The sequence below is a fragment of the Canis lupus genome, chromosome 28, assembly GCF_048164855.1.
Source record: "Canis lupus baileyi chromosome 28, mCanLup2.hap1, whole genome shotgun sequence".
NCBI classification, from domain to species: Eukaryota; Metazoa; Chordata; class Mammalia; order Carnivora; family Canidae; genus Canis; species Canis lupus.
In genome coordinates, this window is record NC_132865.1 from 19,521,585 (window position 1) to 19,540,182 (window position 18,598).

The following is an 18,598-nucleotide window of genomic DNA, read 5'->3' on the forward strand; positions in this document are numbered from 1 at the left end:
ATCCCCAGTCTCCAGGATCATGCCCTGGGCTGGAGGCAGACACTCAACCGCTGAGCCAGCCAAGCATCTCAAATATTCTGTTTTAAATAATTTATCCAGAAGTAAAATTCATGCTCCAGGAGGATGTACCATGTTTATCCTATGATTTCATATACCCTATGTCATATCCTAAGATTATTTTTCTCTAAGTCCTTTGATCTTATGATTTAAGAAGCTATTAGGAGACTTCCTCAACATCAAACCAAAGAGTTTTGACCAACATAACCCTCCCTCTCCATATAGCTGACATTGTCTTTTCTTTTCTTTCTTTCCTTTTTTTTTTTTTAAGAGGGAGAGTGTGAGTGGGGAGGGGCAGAGGGAGAAGGAGAGGGAATCTTAAACAGGCTCCACTCTCCTCTTCCTAGCCTCTTTTCTTTCCTAAACTCTTTCTCAGAGTGATCTTTTTATTTTTATGGTTTCAAATATAATCATTTTACTGAATGAGCTAGACTCCATGTGGTGCTGTTTCTCACTGTGTTTCCAAACCTGCCCCATGGGCTTTCTTTGTCCTGGATGAAATCTCAGGGAGGAGCCAAAACTTCTCTAGCCCTTCTGTCACAAGAACAATCTTGTATCGGTCATTAAAATTTTCAGGTCATCTAATGTTATATCAAAATCCAAAACTTCACTTAAATGAAAGCATCTCCCTACCCTCTTCCCAGTTTAAGTTTGTGATGTAAGATTATCTGCTGAATATATTCTCTTTAAGTGTAGTAGTGAACTCTGTCCTTTTTCTCTCTTTGGCATTTCTTATGTCATCTCCTCTCATTGTAGTATGAGAAGTTTCTTCTTATAGGAGATAACACATGTGATTTGAGTGGGGCTGACACCACTGGCACCCATGAGACAAGAGTCAGCCCAGGCTTAACCAAAGAGTACCTCACCTCTCTCATCACTGATTGGTTGAGAGACAAAGCTGATTAGAGCTAAGCCAATTAGAGCCATTCCCAGATATTTGCTGCTAAAACTATCCACTAGGGATACTTAGCTGATAGGATGGATATAAGTCTGGAAACTTGTGGCCAATTTGCTCACCATAAAGACTGAGAGAAAAAGAGCCCTCTGTATCAGTTGAGTCTCTGTGAATTCATTTGAGACAGATTTTACAACTTTCACTTGAAAAAGGCATGACAGATGTCCTATAGGAAATTTATAATCCTGGAACATGTCCAAAATGAATTATTTTTTCTTCCCCTTCTAGTTTCATTCCTTCTAATCTACCAACTCTTAAATTTTCAAGTAAACACACACACACACACACACACACACACACACACAAAATCTGGCACTCAACTCTTTCCTTGTCTCCTGCATACAACAAATCTTGGTCCGATCTGTTCCTCTTCTGAAATATCTCTAGAGTCCTTCCTTTTCTTTCTGATAATGCCCTACTACAAGCCCTCATCTCCACTTGTCAGACCCTTACAATAGTCTCTTCTTCTGATTTTTCTTTTGTGATCTTACCTGATTAAATCTATTCAGTCAAGCAGACACACCAAAACACAAATCTGGCCTTACCCCTTCCCATCTGAAAATACCTCAAATTTGGCAAATGGATTTTTTTTTAAGATCTTATTTATTCACAAGACACACGCACACATACACAGAGAGAGAGAGAGAGAGAGAGAGAGGCAGAGGGAGAAGCAGGCTCCATGCAGGGAGCCCGACGTGGGACTCGATCTTGGGTCTCCAGAATCAGGCCCTGGGCTGAAGGTGGCGCTAAACCGCTGAGCCCCCGGGGCTGCCTGGCAAATGGATTCTAAGATAAAGTCCAACCTCCTCATCAACCAACAAAGCTTTTCATGACCAGGTCTTGACAGCCTCTGGTCTCCCACCTCCTTCCATCAATTTCTATTGGACAGTATCAAACTGTCATCCCCTGTTGACTCCAATTACATAGTTCCTACTCCCTCTGCCTGGAATGCCTTTCTTCTACCCCTTTCACCTCTGCTAGGGCCTTAGTTCTTCTTTTTCTTTTTTTTTTTTCTTTTTTTAATTTTATTTATTCATGACAGAGAGAGAGACAGAGGCAGAGAAAGAGACAGAGACAGAGACACAGGCAGAGGGAGAAGCAGGCTCCATGCAGGGAGCCCAATGTGAGACTCGATCCCAGGTCTCCAGGATCACACCCTGGGCTGAAGGCCGGGCTAAACTGCTGAGCCACCCGGGCTGCCCGTAGGGGCTCAGTTCTTCCAGAAAGTTGTCTTTAGCTCCCAGGCGAAGCCAAGTTCCCCTCAACCTTGAATCCAGTAATAGCCAGTAAGTAGCTTTTTCCCTATTCTATCAAAATCCTTTCTTTCATCTGTTTTCCTGATTATAAGCAATGTGAGTATGGGAACTGTGTCTTACTCATCTTTTTATCCCCAGTGCCTGGCATTCAATATATGCTTTTTGACAAAATTGTGTTTTTTTTATGAATTTGTCAAACTGTCTGAAAATTCACCATAGATATATTCAGGGGCATCAGATATTCTTGGTAAAAGATAAAATCCACCTTGCCTATTAAGTTTCACAGATTAAAAGAAATCAATTTGATTAGAGTTACTTTTATTTTAAAACTCCATTGATATGAGTCATTAAGAGAACAGATTTGGAAGCACAATACCATATTCTAGTTAAAGAATTCAATCTGTAGGGTGAGACAGTTGGAGTTCCCAAGGTAGAATTCTGATTTTGCTATGGCTATGGATAAGCTGTGTGACTTTGGCAATTTACCTAGTCTCTCCAAGCCTGTTTCACCTGTAGAATGAGAATTGTTTTATGTACTTTATATTCTTAAAGATTAAATAATAAAGAAATACAAGTACCTCTCACACTGCCTATATGACGCATATAAATGTTCAATCCCAAGTAGCTGGTATCATTATTGTTATTAATAAACGCAAGTCTGGAATGGTGCCACATATGGGGAAGGATACTGGATGGGGCAGGGAAAGGCAACATTCCAAGAGTGAAACTTTGTCTATGGTAAGCTTAACTCAAAGCAGAGTCTGGTTCATAGATCAGGCTGTTCTACATTCACAAGAAATTGGAGGATCTTGTCATAGATATTTCTCAGTCACTGTCACACACACACACACACACACACACACACACACACACCACTTCTTATCGCTAGGCAGCATGTCATCTGCTTACTGGAGACAGAACTGAGAGAAATTCAAAAGAAAAACTAGCTATATTGCCTGTCACCTGTATAGTCCTGTGCAGTTCACGAAGCTCCTTCACAACCATGATTCAACTAGGCTCCACCACAAACCATGTGTTGGAATTTTTGTCTCCATTTTAAAGATAATGAAACCAAGATTCAGAGAAGTTTAAATGACCAACTTCAGGTCATGAAAATAAGAAGTAGCTGAGTTAGGATTCAAATAGAGGCCTTTTGATTCTAAGTTTAGTGCCTTTTCTAACACATGGTAAGTAGATATCAGACCAAAGGGGGCACGAAAATGGGATGGGGAAGAAAGGCAGAAAGTAAGATCATAGGATGAGAAAGAACTACCTGGCAAGGACAAAATCAGAATCAGTAGGGCTGCCATCCCTCCTAAACAGTGGAGGAAGGATAAATATGTTTTGGAGCAATGACAGTCTTATGAGCAGGTGAAAAGAGGGTAATATGAATTATGGTGACACAATTATGGAATTTTTTGACAAAGAAAATAACTTATCTGGAAAGCTTTGAAGAAATCACTGACTCTCCATTTTACAGATGAAAAAGTCCAGACAGGTTGATTACCTGACCAGCCCTCAGTCACATACCATTAGTGGGAGAGCCAGTCCAAAGACTACCCATGACTTACTAGTATGGGTGTGTTAAAATCTTGAAATGCCTCTCTCTTTTTAAAAATAGCTTTATGGTGGTGGTAGGGGAAGGCGCCTGGCTGGCTCAGTACCGTAGAACATTGATTCTTGATCATGGGTCATGAATTTGAGCTTCATATGGGAAGTAGAGATTACTTAAAAAAAAAAAAAGCTTTTCGGGGTATAATTCATATACCATAAACTTCACCCATAATAATTGCTCAATAATTTTGAGTAATTTTATACCATTGGGTAACCGCCACCACAATCCGGTTTTAGGTTTTAGAACATCTCTATTCTAAAAACACTGAAATACTTCAATAGTGGTTAGTAAATAACCACTTTCCTCAACCCTCCAAAAAAAATCACCCTTCAATTCTCTGAATCACTTCAGACCTCCCTATGATCTAATTACAGATATCTGGTCCACTGGGCAAGAAACAATCCACACCCTTGCCCCAGCATTGAATGTTTCTTCCTGGTTGGTATCTTTGTTACATCTGTGTCACACCTCTTGTTAAATAAACTCCTCTGGTTCCTAATCCAAGCTTTTCACATAACCCTGCTTTTCTGAAAGATGGGAAAATAAACCAGCGAACAAAAGAAAACAAGAGCTATGAAATTATGTCTATATAAGAGACAGGTTTTGAAGAAAGAAAGAAATTGAGCTGGTATCTACAGTGATGGTTACCTCTTCAATAAAGGTGTTCTTATCTTGGGGTTTATACACCTCTGCTGATGGATGAATTTTTGAGGGTCAGTTAACTCCCTGAAATACAAATTTGCACAGGCATGCACATTTTTCTCTGGAGCGGGTCCATGGACAAATAGAAAAAGAAAAGGATAACTTGCTAAGAACATGTTTGGTAAGAGGTTTAGGGGGAAGCAAACAAGGAATGTGCCCAGAATACAGACAGGGAAAAGAGTTTTAGCTAGAGAGATAATGAAAGGGAAGAAAGTGAAGACAAAGTTCTCTTGATTCACGATTTTATTTACAAACCAAATATGTATGTATGTACGTGAATCAATTATTTTTGACATGTAGAATAAGTCACACATATAAACCATTTGCTATTTTGCTAATTTTCTTTGTCCTTTATTAGGAGATTCACATGAAATGACTAGTTTGGGTCATGCTTTTCTTTCTTCTTTTTTTTTTTAAGATTTATTTATTTATTCATTCATTCATTCATTCATTCATGATAGAGAGACAGAAACAGAGACACAGGCAGAGGGAGAAGCAGGCTCCATGCTTTTCTTAAAGTACCACTTGAAATTGTGAATTTGGAGTTTTGCTACTTCATTAAATCCCATCTATAGCTCAACTGGATTACATTAGCATTTTAAAATTGTTAACTAAGGCTCCCCAGTATGTCTACATAAAGTACAATGAAGTCAAGTTCATTCCTAGTATATCTATAAACATGATTTTTTAAATTCAAAACAGGACATCATTCCCATTGCATTTTATCTTAGACTTTTAAAATGGTATTTGGGACATATCACTTAAATTTTTAATAATCTCTACTAGGCACACAGAATTTGAAATCTGGAAGAAAACTTGAAGATTATGCAGTCTGACTTGCTCATTTTATTGGTAAAGAAATAAACCCAGCAAGATTAAGAGCCCTGACCACGCTTGCTAACGACAGAGCTAGGACAAGACTAGAAGGATTGGATTCTTAGCTTGGAGCCTTTTCCAACATTCAATTAACAAGCTAATGGTTACTGAACTACCTACATTTCTCTGATGAGATCAGCTAGTAAGTAACTATGAACAAACCATCTGGAGAGACACAGACTCTAAGGCTCCTCAACCCTGTCTCTTCACACTGTGCAAAGTAGATTCTCATAGGACTGCTCCTAACTCTCCAGAGAGAGTGAGTCATCAGAATTCAAACATTCATAAATCACATTATATTATTGATATTGCAGCATTTGCCCAGTGATCACTTTGTGAGTTCTTCAAGTTACTAGACTCTGGTTTCCCATATTTCCTCCCTTTTCTGCCAGAAAGTCCAGCTACTATTAGTCCTCTGTGTCACAGGCTTTGCCTCTGCCTTGATGAGGAAGACATCAGGCACATATGTAGCTTGTGTATGCCCTCTTTCTTTGGTCCTACAGGGAGGTTGGAGGTGGGGGTAGTTTGTGAGACGGGGAAGCATCACCTTCTTGAACATGATGGTCGTTCATTATTGAAGTGGAAATCAAAAAATTGATGATCAATTTCTAACAAAAATAATAATTATCCCCTAATATCATCAATATGCATTTTATGTTTATATTTCTCCAGTTATCTCAAAAATATCTTCTTTACAGTTGGTTGAATCAGGATCCAAACAAGGATAACAGGACTGCATTGGCTTAATATGTTTCTTAAGTATATTTTATTGCAAATGATACTATTAAAAAAGGTTCTTCAGAGGTATGGGGAATTTTAATTTTATTATTGTTCAACTATTTTCCAAAGTGGAAATTGTCCGATTTTGCTCTTGCAGAGTTTATGAGAGCTCCACCCACTTTTGGTATTTTCAGACATTTTGCCTTTTGTCTGATAGTAAGCCCCACATTGTAAAGAAATATGTGAGCTTCATCTTCACTGTATAATCAAATGTTTTAGACAGAAAAATTTTATGTTCTCTGGAGATGATATATGTTCCACCCCATCAGAAAGTCATTGTTTTAGCTCCTGAGTACATCAGGATTTTTTGATTATAGGTTAATAAAAAAATGAAGAAGATAGTAAGCATATCCTACTTAATATTTCCCAGGAAAGATATGACTGGTACTGACTCTTCCCTCCTCTGAAGGTCCTTTTTAACACACATAAAACCCAAGGGACCGGAAGTTGACTTTACTGTGAAGAGTGTTAAGAATTCTTTAACTCCCTTTTCTTGTTAGCAGGTCATGGCAGGCTGTTGGTTGATGATGATGATGTCATAATGCTTCATTTGTAGGGTCATCTGATGTCATTTATACCTTAAGAAGAATCAGCTTTTAAATAAAATGAACTTTAGATGGTAAAACCTGATCTTCTGGAGCAATTTCCTGCATTATAGGAATTAAAAAATCTCTGGAAGAAAATATATATGGAATAGCTTTCTTCCTTCTTTGGGATATATGGGTGAAGTGTTGACAACACAATTGAGTTGACACCAGATATGCTTCTGGATGATTCCTAATAGCTAAAAGTCTCCAAACATTCCTCAAGGGCACCGTCACTTTGCACAACAAAGAGAATACCAGCTCATTTCTGGCAATAGGGTGGAATTATTTTTTTTTTTAATTTTTTATTTATTTATGATAGTCAGAGAGAGAGGCAGAGACACAGGCTGAGGGAGAAGCAGGCTCCATGCACCGGAAGCCCGATGAGGGATTCGATCCCGTGTCTCCAGGATCGCGCCCTGGGCCAAAGGCAGGCGCCAAACCGCTGCGCCACCCAGGGATCCCCTACATTAGGGAATTTCCCAGAGAACATAATGATCTATCTTTAGAGTGGGAAGGGTGATATCCTACATTGGTCTTATATTTAAATCTTACAGAAATTTCTAAACAACAGCTCCAAGTTAATAAAACAACAGATTTCAAGCTTTCATTCTGGTAAAGCAAAAAAGCCTTCTACTAGATGTATCAGCCATCTAAATCTTTAAAAGATAGAACACGAGATGCAAGCCTCTGGCTTCCATTTTATTCTTTTTTTAAAAAGATTTATTTATTTATTATTTATTTATTTATGATAGAGAGAAAGAGAGAGAGAGAGAGGCAGAGACATAGGCAGAGGAAGAAGCAGGCTCCACGCAGGAAGCCCCACGCGGGACTCCATCCCCGGTCTCCAGGATCGTGCCCTGGGCCAAAGGCAGGCGCCAAACCGCTGAGCCACCCAGGGATCCCCTTCCATTTTATTCTTAACCAATGACAACTGAAGTTGTCGAATAGCTTTTTTTTTTTTTTAAGATTTTATTTATTTACTCATGAGAGACAGAGAGAGAGAGAGAGAGAGAGAGAGAGAGGCAGAGACAGGCAGAGGGAGAAGCAGGCTCCATGCAGGGAGCCCGACGTGGGACTTGATCCCAGGTCTCCAGGATCACACCCTGGGCTGAAGGCAGGTGCTCAACCGCTGAGCCACCCGGGGGTCCCTGGCATAGCTTTTTAAAAGGTGGCTTCTGATAAATGTTGGCAGAACTGGTGCATTCCAGAAGAAATTCTGGATGCTCAGCTCTCCCTACTCAAATACATCCCTAGGTCAAATGACCACAGAACTGCCCACCACGAAACAGGCTGAAGCCAAGTCCAGATGTGACAAAAGGTGTCAAGTGTATACTACAAAGTGCACAGATCCATCAAAACAACAAAACAAAACAATCGCGTCTAGGGTCAAATCCCTACACAGATGTGAATGCCGTAACAACCTAACTATTACGGATACCCGTTTAGTTTAAAACCGAGGGGCTGGTGTAAAGGGGGAAACAACAGCACACGAACCAAAGAAAAACTTTAAAAATGTCTCTTCCCTTTCGGGCAAGTTTCAGCTCTACAAATCCACCCTGGCCCTTAGAATGCCAACGTACTGTTTTGCTCTCCGTCCTCATCCCATTGTACAACGACATGCGTCTTTCTCCCCCGACATTGGGAACACGAGAAGCCTTCCAGACCGTAAAGAGTAAAAGGCAGCCCCGCGGGCAGGGGAACCGCGCCCCAAGGTGTGAATATGGGCCTGGCGCGGTGGAGAAGACGTCCAAGAGCATCTTCCAACCACACCACCAGCGGTTGGAAAAACAAAGCAAAAAGAAAAACCAACGGGGCTGGGCATCATCAAGATGTTAGGGTAAACAGAGAAAAAAAAAAACAAAAAAAAACCTACGGCCGTCGCCAGGTGAGGCCCGGCGCGGCGGCGAGGGAGCGCGGCCGCCGGAGAGCGCGCTGGGCCCGAGGGTACCAACAGCGCCATTGACCGCGCTCCCGCCGCCCCTCCCCCCGCCGGGGCGCCAGCCAATCCCCTCCCGCCGTCGCCTTCCCACCGGAGGCCCCGCCCCCGGCGCCCAGGATGCTGGGCCCCCGCGGCGTGACGCGAGCACGGCGGCTCCGCCCCCTGCGTCTCTGGCCTCGCCGGCCTTGGGGGGATGGTTCCATCATGGCGTCAATGCAGGTGAGAGGAGTTTGCAGCATCTGGGCGGGCGAGGGAGCCGCCGAGAGGACGCAAGCGTTTTGTCGGGGGCGGCGTCCGGGACTCTGGGGCACCCGGGCGGGTTCGGGAGCGGCCCTGGTGGCCAGTCCTTTCCCGGCTTCAGGACGTTGGGGAGGGGTGCGAGGCGGCGAGAAGAAGGGCGGGGGAGGGGGGGGGTCCTCGGGCGGTCGAAGCGGACACCAGCCGGCCGGGAAGTTGGGGGATAAAGAAGGCTGAGAGGAGGAAGGGGTGAAGTTTGGCGTTGGCGTGGCGGCAGTGGTCTCGGGTCGCCTCTCGCTCACACTGACGCTGGCCTGCCCGCCCGCCCCGGGGATGCCTTCCCCGCGGTCCCCGGCCGGGCGGAAACAGCTGCTCTGGCCGTCGTCGCTGGGGCAAGGGCGGCCCGGAGAGGGGCCGGGGGCGGGGGGGAGCTGAAAAGGCGTTCCGGGGACGGCGGCCAGCTGCAGAAGCGCCTCGCGGCCTCTGCTCAGGCCTCCCACGCCCAGCTGCTCCGACCGCTCGGCCCTGCTCTCTTTGACTCTCACTCCTTTGCCCCGTGGGTACCTTCCTCTGTTAGCTTTCGCACCCTCTGCGAACCTTAGTGCGGCAGCGCACTCGCTCTCCCGAGGCTGCCCTTGGCCCTTCAACATCATTTGCCTCCTAAGAGGCAGTCTCCCCGAGATCTGAGTCACTAGCCCCCTTATACCTCCGGGATGGCTCGCCCTCAGATTTTTTTTTTTTTTCTTTCCCTGCGGTGCCCCACCCTTGTGGTCGCGGTAAAGCTCCAGCCCTTTGCCCTTCTTCCCTAGATCTTTAGTGGAATCTTAGTTTGGTAGGAGGCATTTATTAACCTGTGTCATAGCTGCCTGACTTAGCAGTTCATGGGTTTCTGGCTTTCCAACTTAATATGCTCCTTTTTTTCCAGATCCAAGGAGTTTTGTTTTTTTGTTTTTTTGTGGTTTTTTGTTTTGTTTTGTTTTTTCTTTTTTCCCCCCAGGCAAAGATGGCAACCACCACTGCAGTTTTGTAAAGATTGACTCTGCTTTATCTATAGCCTGCATTTAATTTTACAAATGAAGACTAGCTCTGATGAGAACACCTAGGGAGAGAAGATAGAACTGTTGTTTGGAGTGGCAGCTGAGTGCTTTTTAGAGTTTTAACATCTTAAAGAGACCCACGTTTTTCTTAGGATTCAGTGCTTTTGTTTCTAGAAGAATAAGCAAATCTTCTTATCTTCCCCCACCCTCTGTTTTTGGTTTGTTTTTCATTTCTAGGCGAGAACACTTTTTTCTTCTCTTTTCTGCATCTTCCTCTTTTGCGTACATACTTGCTTCACATTTACTTTTGTGCTTTTGTGTTATCCCCTTTCAACCAGTTTTCCATGCGATATTCTATTTACCGTTGCTGCTGCTTCTGGACTTTCCTGAAGAATAGAAAAATGTCTAACTTTCCTACTTGAAGGGATGTCACAAAACGGTGCAGGGAAAAAACAAGAACAATTTGAGGAAACATTATACTTTACACTGGTCTCCCCAGAGACGTTAGAGAGGTTTCGTCATTTGAGGCCAAAAAAGGAACTGTGGAACACTAGTTGAACAGTAGATGGGCTATATGACTAATTTAAGATAGTTTGTATTAAGATTAAAATAATTTGTTTCAAGACTAAAAATTATGGTTAAACCCACAGCACCTGTGATTATATTTAACAAGACAATTATAGGGATAACTAGTTAGCTGGTTAGATGTAAACTTTGAGGGTCTGAAAAAACAAATTTCCCGGTTTAAGAGAAAAAAGTGAATACAGAATTGGGTCAGTGCAGGACTTAATGTTGATAATCTTGAATTTTACATGGTGACTTGAGCAATGGAAAAAAAAATATTTGCCACTGCAATAAGTGGAATTTTCTGTGTTTTAGGTATTTTCCCACTGCTTGTTTGTATTTTCGAAATATCTGATACAGATATTTCAGATACAGGTTTTCTGACAGTACCTTGAAAAATAATTTTAATATAGATAAATCAAGCTTTTCGAAATTCAGTACTGGTTTCTGTGTGGTTATTCCGTCTTTGGTGAATAAAATTTTTCCTGACCATCTTTATAGCAAAATGTTGTGTTAAAGATTTTATTTTATTTTTTTTTTTAAGTAATCTCTGCATCCAACCTGGGGCTCAAACTCACAACCCCAAGATCAAGACTCTGCTCTACCAACTAAGCCAGCTAGATGCCCCTTAATAGCAAAATTTCACTCTTTTCAAAACAACTGGATTTGTTTATTTACTCAATTATTTTTTAAGGGCCCTACTGTGCTACTAATCAGAGTGCTAGAGATAGAGCAGTGAACAAAAGTAGACAAGGATTTCTGCTCTGGATACAATAGTCTAGTTGGGGGAGACAGATAACCAAATACTTAAGTTAATTGCATATTATATTAGAAGGTGATAATGCTATGAAGGGAAAGCATGGAAGGAGGTTAGGAAATGGATGTTTTGGGGATTTCAGTCAGAGTGCTTAGGAAAAAGTATACATATGCTGCTCTAACCATGTCCTTACCTAAAAAGTTTTCAGATTTCTTTATCTTACGCCAGGTCGTCAGGATGTTATCGCGGCTGAGGAGATTACTGAAGCTATAAGAACTATTTTAAAGACATACAAATTATAGAAATGTAATATAAGATTTGATTACTTGATAAAAACGAAATTAGTCTTGAGAATCAGTAACAAGTAAGGATAGACCTTGGTTTTTTCCTTGGAGAGGATTTTGCAGTTGAGGTTTTAACTCCTTTAACGCACTCTGTCAGTGTCTCCCAACCTTTCCTCAGATGGCGGCACGTAGAAAATAATTTTTGAATCGCACACTATGGTGGACGCACTAAACTGTTGGAGATGAATACAGTTATTTTGGCACATCTGTAATGCTGGGAATGCTCTGCTCAATAATATTGTTAAAGTTGTTCTTCATACAGTTCATGGTTGTGATTTTCAAACTTACTGGAGCCTTAGAGATATTCTTTCTTGGGAACGAAGTCACAAATTACTGAGATTATGGTTAGATGGTGTTTTAAAGTATTCTTAGAGAATAGTGGACTTCTGGCAATACTTAAAATTGGCAGCAGTTAGAGTAAAGAAACATCTACATTTAATTGTGATAGTTCTAGAAATGTTAAATTACTCTTGTGGATTTTCTGCACTGTTTTCCTCTTAATGGGGTCTTACACTATTAACTGTTGATTTGCCTAGATGGAAGGAGAATGATTTAGTAACAGATGGATTATGAATGTGTGCTTATTTTCAGATGACTTTGAAGTGTTATTTTGTATTATTCACAACTCTGCACTGCTCTTTACTGAAGTGTCTGGCTGTAGTGATTGAGAGAGGTAGAATCTTACTGACATTTTTAGTAGTCACTTTGCCTTGACAGGCTCCATATGACTATTTGTTGATGATGTTGTGAAGGATTACAGCATAATCAAAAGCTAGAAAAATGACTTATCTTGGATCCTGAGGCTGAGTACTGGGAACTTGGGGAGTATAGATGCCTAGAATTATAGTAGTATCGGAGAAGGTTGAGTGGATACTCTGGCTAGGAACAGGGCTGTCAGGGATCTTGACTTGGGACAAGTCAAGGAAAGGGAGAACAGTATAGAATAGAATTGAAGATATTTTGTGTCAATGATAAACATACGTGGAGGACAGGCGAATAAAGGATAAAGCTAAGGGGGATCCCTGGGTGGCGCAGCGGTTTGGTGCCTGCCTTTGGCCCAGGGCGCGATCCTGGAGACCCGGGATCGAATCCCACATCGGGCTTCCGGTGCATGGAGCCTGCTTCTCCCTCTGCCTGTGTCTCTGCCTCTCTCTCTCTCTATCTCACTGTGTGCCTATCATAAATAAATAAAAATTTAAAAAAAAAGGATAAAGCTAAGGTAATCTTCACTTTCAAAGTAGTCCTTGCGATACTTTTAACTGTTAATCAATTACTGCTTAATGAGATGGCTTCTGTTTTTAACCTAAGTGTTTGTTTGGGTGTTTCATTTACCTTTTCTTGTCTCTTCCACTCCCCTGGGCCATAGATCTCAGGAGAATAGGAAAATACTTTTCTTTGTCTCTTAAATATGCACTTAGTGACTATGGTAAATGCTAATCACTTGACACTTCTTATTAGCAAGTTATGCATTAGTTTAATTCCATTTTAGAGAAATCTTTTAAGCACTTTCATAACAGGTTGAGTAGAAAGGAACAATTTAAAGTTCATATTTATATATATATGTATATTCCCCTAAGAGTTGACTTATTTTCTTGATTTATGTGTTTGCCATAATACTAGTTTTCAAAGTATTTTTTCCTGTTCTTCCTCTCTGGATTCTTATTCCAACCTTGTAAAATGGGAAGTCAGATAATCCTATTGCATTTTAATAGAGACAGGGTAACTTTTGGTAAGTAATCACTTATTTGGAAAGCAACTTATCCAAAATTACATAGCACTGAGTGCTGAAGCTGTGATTAAAAACTAAGCTCTGAAATCTGTTGATGCTATGAGGTTGTATGTAATTAACATGTTAACAAGTTTGACATTGTAGAGAAATCATTGGGATAGTTACTTTTTAGTCAAGAAGTAAATGTTTACTAGGATATTTTATAGCTTCTATAGCTGAGAGAAAAAATATAATATGGTTATGCATGCATTTAAAAAAGGCTCTTTATGCATGTACTTGTGCACTGAGTAAAATTATGGCAAATCCTTACTGTTCAAAGATATTCTTTATTTTTAAGGAGAGTTTTAAGAGTAGAGGTGAACTACTGAGGCATCTTTCTGAAAATATAGTTCTGCATAGTGTTTATCTGAATTGAACATTTGTTACATGTTATTTCTTTATGTCACTGCTGTCTGCATTTTATCTACAATAATACTTGTTCCTGTTTATCAGGTGTTTTTAGTAATCCTTCATTTGGTAGCCTTTATTCGTGAATTTAGGTTTTAGATCACCAGTAAATGGTACACGCCTTTGAGTTATTTTATTCTGAGAAAAACTAATCATTCAGTAGGTCTTACTAAAATTCATTAGAAAAAAAAACACAAAATCTGGAATCAGAAGACTTGGACTTAGGTTCTCTTTCTGTACTTAACATCTATGTTGCCTAAAAATCAATGTGTCAAGTTGGTGGTTAAGACAAAAGGAAATTAATAGATAAACATATATGAAACTGTTTATTGACTTTCCTTCCCAAACCTGTTTTTTTCTGTAGTCCCCATATTGGTAGTTAGGAACTTTATTCATCCGTTCGTTTAACCAAAAACCTTGGTTTCATACCATCCCATAGTGAAAACATTAGCAAATTCTGTCGAGCTCACCTTTCAGAATAAATCCAGAATCCAACTGTTTGTCCTCTCTTTTGAATTACTGCTGTAAATCATTGTCATCCCTCATCTGGATTATAGCAACCCTGGTTCTGCCCTTGTTCCCTCACTGTCTTAGTCCATTATTTAGATTCTTTCGAAACAAAAGTCAAATGTCACTTCACTTGCATCCCTGCTGTGGCTTCCCTGTTTTACTCAGAATATACAGTTGACTCTTCAATAATGCAGGGGTTAGTGGTGCTGACCCCCTGCACAGTTCAAAATCCATGCATAGGGATGCCTGAGTGGCTCAGAGGTTGAGCGTCTGCCTTTCGCTCAGGGCGTGATCCTGGGATCCAGGATCGAATCCCACATTGGGCTCCCTGCATGGAGCCTGCTTCTCCCTCTGCCTATGTCTCTTCCTCTCTCTGTCTCTTGTGAATTAAATAAATAAAATCTTTAAAAAATTCTAAAAAAAAAAAAAATCCATGCATAGCTTATGACTCCTCAAAAACTTAGCCACTAATAGCCTACTGTTATTTGGAAGCCTTGCTGATAACATAGTCAATTAACATATTTTGAAAATTATATGCAGTATACACTGTATTATAAAATAAGCTAAAGAAAATTTTTTTATAAGATTTTATTTCTTTAATTCTGAGAGACACAGAGAGAAGGTAGAGACATAGGCAGAGGGAGAAGCAGGCTCCTCGCAGGGAGCCCGATGTGGGACTCGATCCTGGAACCCCAGGATCACGCCCTGAGCCACAGGCAGTTGCTCAACCGCTGAGCCACCCAGATGTCCCTAAGCTAGAGAAAATTAAAATCATAAGGCAGATAGAATGTATTTACAATACTGTAACTGTGTTTATTAAAAAAAAAAAAGCTGCTTATGTAAAAGGACCTGTGCCTTTCAAACCCATGTTTAATGCTCATCTGTAATCCAGGGTTCCTTTTAAGGCATAGAAAGCCGTACTTAGTACATTATCTATCTTATTGTCTCTTTTTCCCCACCACCTGTTCACTCATCTATACACTCCTTGCTATTTCTACCTCAGTGCCTTAGCCCATATTTCTTCTAGTTGGAGTCTTCACCTATCTGGATGGCTCACTTCCTTTATTCTCTCAGATCTTTGTTCAAGTGTAGTTAATTAGAGAAGCCTTCCTTGACCACCAAATATAAATAGCTTTTCCACCCCTGCCACTTATAATTTGCCTTACCCTGCTGAATTTTTCATAGCCCTGACATATTATTTATTAATTTACTATTTCTCCCAAACATAACTCAGTACCTGGCATGTAGTAGGCCCGCAGTAAATGTTGAAGAAATAAATAGAGCACAGCTTCTGTAGTCAGATAAACTTGGTTTGAATTCGGGCTTTGCCACTTAATAGCTGTGTAACCCTTTTTGCCCAATATAAAATAAGAATAATAGGGGCACCTGGGTGGCTCAGTAGGTTATACATCTGCCTTCTACTCAGGTCATGACCTCAGTGTCCTGAGATAGAGCCCCATGTTGGGTTTTCTCCTCAGCAGGGAGCCTGCTTCTCCTCCCCCGCCTCCCCTTCTTGCTTGTGCGCTCTCTGTCAAATGAATAAATAAAATCTTAAAAAAAAAAGGGATAATAAAACAATTGTATGGGGGTAAGATTGCAAATCACTTAATGTCATGGATCTTCATGTCCTGGATCTTTTTTGTTAGTGGGTTATAATGCTCTAGCCTCTTGTTTTAAACTACTTCTATCAGATACTTGCTTTAAAAAAAAAAAAAAATGATTCCTATCCTGTGTTGGCTATCAATGAAAAAAAAAAAAAGATTTCCTGTTTAAGATTTTATTTGAGAGAGCACAAGAGCACTGGGGCATGGTGAGAGGGACAAGCAGACTCCTTACTGAGCAGGGAGCCCTGACTCAATCCCAGGGCCATGGGATCATGACCTGAGCCGAAGACAGATGCTTAACTGACTGAGCCACCCAGGCTCCCCTGAAGTATGGTTTCTAATTAGCACATGTGCTTGACTACTTCTCAAATATTGAAGAGGATTAGCGAAGTAATATTTGAACCTTCTTTATCAGTTTTATTTATTTATTCATTTATTTTTTAAAGATTTATTTATTTATTTATGATAGATAGAGAGGCAGAGACACAGGCGGAGGGAGAAGCAGGCTCCATGCCGGGAACCCGACATGGGACTTGATCCCGGGACTCCAGGATCATGCCCTGGGCCAAAGGCAGGTGCTAAACCGCTGAGCCACCCAGGGATCCCCTCTTTATCAGTTTTAAATGGCACATTCAGTTTTTTCTTTTTCAATTGAAATGTAATTCACATACCATAAAACATCATTTTTACTAAAGTATACAATTTAGTGATTTTAATATATTCACAACCATCATCAATATCTGATTCCAGGACATTTTCATTATCCCCCCAAAAAAACCCTTTACCTGTATTAGCAGTCATTCCCCATTCCTTGCCCATGCTCCACAGAAATCACTAGTCTGTTTTCTATCTCTGTTGGTTTGACTATTCTGAGTATTTCCCATAAATGGAATCATACGGTATATGGTCTTTTGTAACCAGCTTCTTACCATAGTGTTTTTGAAATTCATCCATGTTGTAGCTTATATCAGTACTTAATTCCTTTTTATGGCTATGAGTCCATTTTATGGTTATATCAGTTGATATTTGGTTTGTTTCCTGTTTCCATTCATCAGTTAATTGGCAGCTTGGATTGTTTCTACTTTTTGAATAATGCTGCTATGAAGATTGATGTACATGCTTTTTATTTGGCCATGTTTTAATTTGTCTTAAGTATATATTTAACAGTGAAATTGCTGGGTCATTTGGTAACTCTGTTTAACTTTCTAAGGAACTGCCAGACATTTCCATGACTCAGTAGGTTATACATCGGCACCATTTTACATTCCCACCAGCATTGTGGAGAGGTTCCAGTTTCTACACATTTTGGCCAGTATTTGTTGCCCTTTTTTTTTTTTTTTTTTAATAGCTTCACATCCTAGTGGATGTGAAATGATATCTCCTTGTGTTTTTGATTTGCCTTTCCCTAGTGACTAAGGATGTTGAACATTTTGTTCATTTACCAACATTTATTGGTAAATTTCTTGTAGAAATGCCTATTCAAATCCCTTGCCCACTTAAAAATTAAAGTTGTCTTTTTATTGAGTTGTCAGTGACTTTTTGTTTATTCTGAATACAAGCCCGGATCAGATAAATGGTTTGCAAACATTTTCTCCTGTGACTTGTGTTTACACATTCTTGGGGTGTCCTTGGAGGTACAAAAATTTTTAATTTTGATGATCAATTTATCTCCCCCTCCCATCTGTCATTTATATTTTTGGGATCATATCTAAGAAATCACTACCTAGGTAGGGTGCCTGGGTGGCTCAGTTAGATCATGACTCCCTGCTCAGTGAGGAGTCAGCTTCTCTCTCTACCCCTTGCCCTTCCTTGTGCAGTTGCTCTCTCTCCTCTCTCAAATAACATCTTAAGAAAAAAATAATCTAATCCAAGGTCATAAAGACTTACACTTTATTATAGCTATGCTTTTTTCTGAGATTGTTACAGTTTTAGCTCATACATTTAGGTTTTTGATTCATTTTGATTAACTCTTGTATATAGTGAGGCATTTTTAGTTTTATAGCATTAATATAGCACCTTTTTTTTTTTTTTTTTTGAAGTTGCATAGGCCCAAACCAAAAGCTCATCAGAACTAAAAGCTCATCAGATTTGATAGTATCCTGCTGGATTCATGTTCTTTTTCTAGGTTGAGTGGGGCTGTTAAGCTGTTTTTCAGAGAATTTATATTGCAGCCCTACTTCTAAGAAATGTGATTGTGGTCCTAATAAACTATTACTGAGAATATTCCTCTATTAGCTTTTATAGTAATTAAAATAGGCATACCAGCATAAATTTTTAGACTTAGAAAACTTTGAGACATAGGGCATTTTAGGAGGTCAGTTCAACTATCATACTTTAAGTCATTGCTACATTTCATGATTAGAGGTAGTTGGTAAAATATAATTTACTTTTGTACTGCATGAAGATATGTTGAGTAAATTGAGTATATAGATTTTTTTTTAAATAATAGATTTGATACGAGAAAAATGGTCACATCCTTAGGAAATCCAATTTTAGGTATTCTAGTGGAGAAAATGAACATAGATGAGCATATTGGTGTCATCTTTATTCTTGATGTTGCTTAGTGGAAACCCTCCTAGAATTCATTTCTTTGTAACTATTA

General features: G+C 40.1%; 1 protein-coding gene and 1 long non-coding RNA gene across 7 annotated transcripts in view; one reads left to right on the forward strand and one right to left on the reverse strand.

Annotated features, from left to right (window-relative positions):
• Positions 1-271: 271 nt before the first annotated feature.
• Positions 272-8,807, reverse strand: LOC140620257 (uncharacterized). The gene is made up of 2 exons (XR_012020039.1): positions 8,409-8,807; positions 272-6,819 (listed from the first exon to the last, which is right to left on the reverse strand). It is a non-coding gene; the product is annotated as an uncharacterized lncRNA (long non-coding RNA).
• A 35-nt stretch (positions 8,808-8,842) lies between these two features.
• Positions 8,843-18,598, forward strand: part of UBE2W (ubiquitin conjugating enzyme E2 W) — a 111,274-nt gene continuing 101,518 nt past the window's right edge. For 3 of the 6 annotated variants that reach the window (XM_072804203.1, XM_072804202.1, XM_072804201.1), the window contains exon 1: positions 8,844-8,986. In XM_072804203.1, the coding sequence (XP_072660304.1) occupies positions 8,885-8,986 (102 nt within the window). In that variant the 5' untranslated portion in view covers positions 8,844-8,884. Of the gene's footprint in view, positions 8,987-18,598 lie in introns of all 6 variants that reach the window. The other 3 variants (XM_072804200.1, XM_072804204.1, XM_072804205.1) reach the window with 3 other exon arrangements.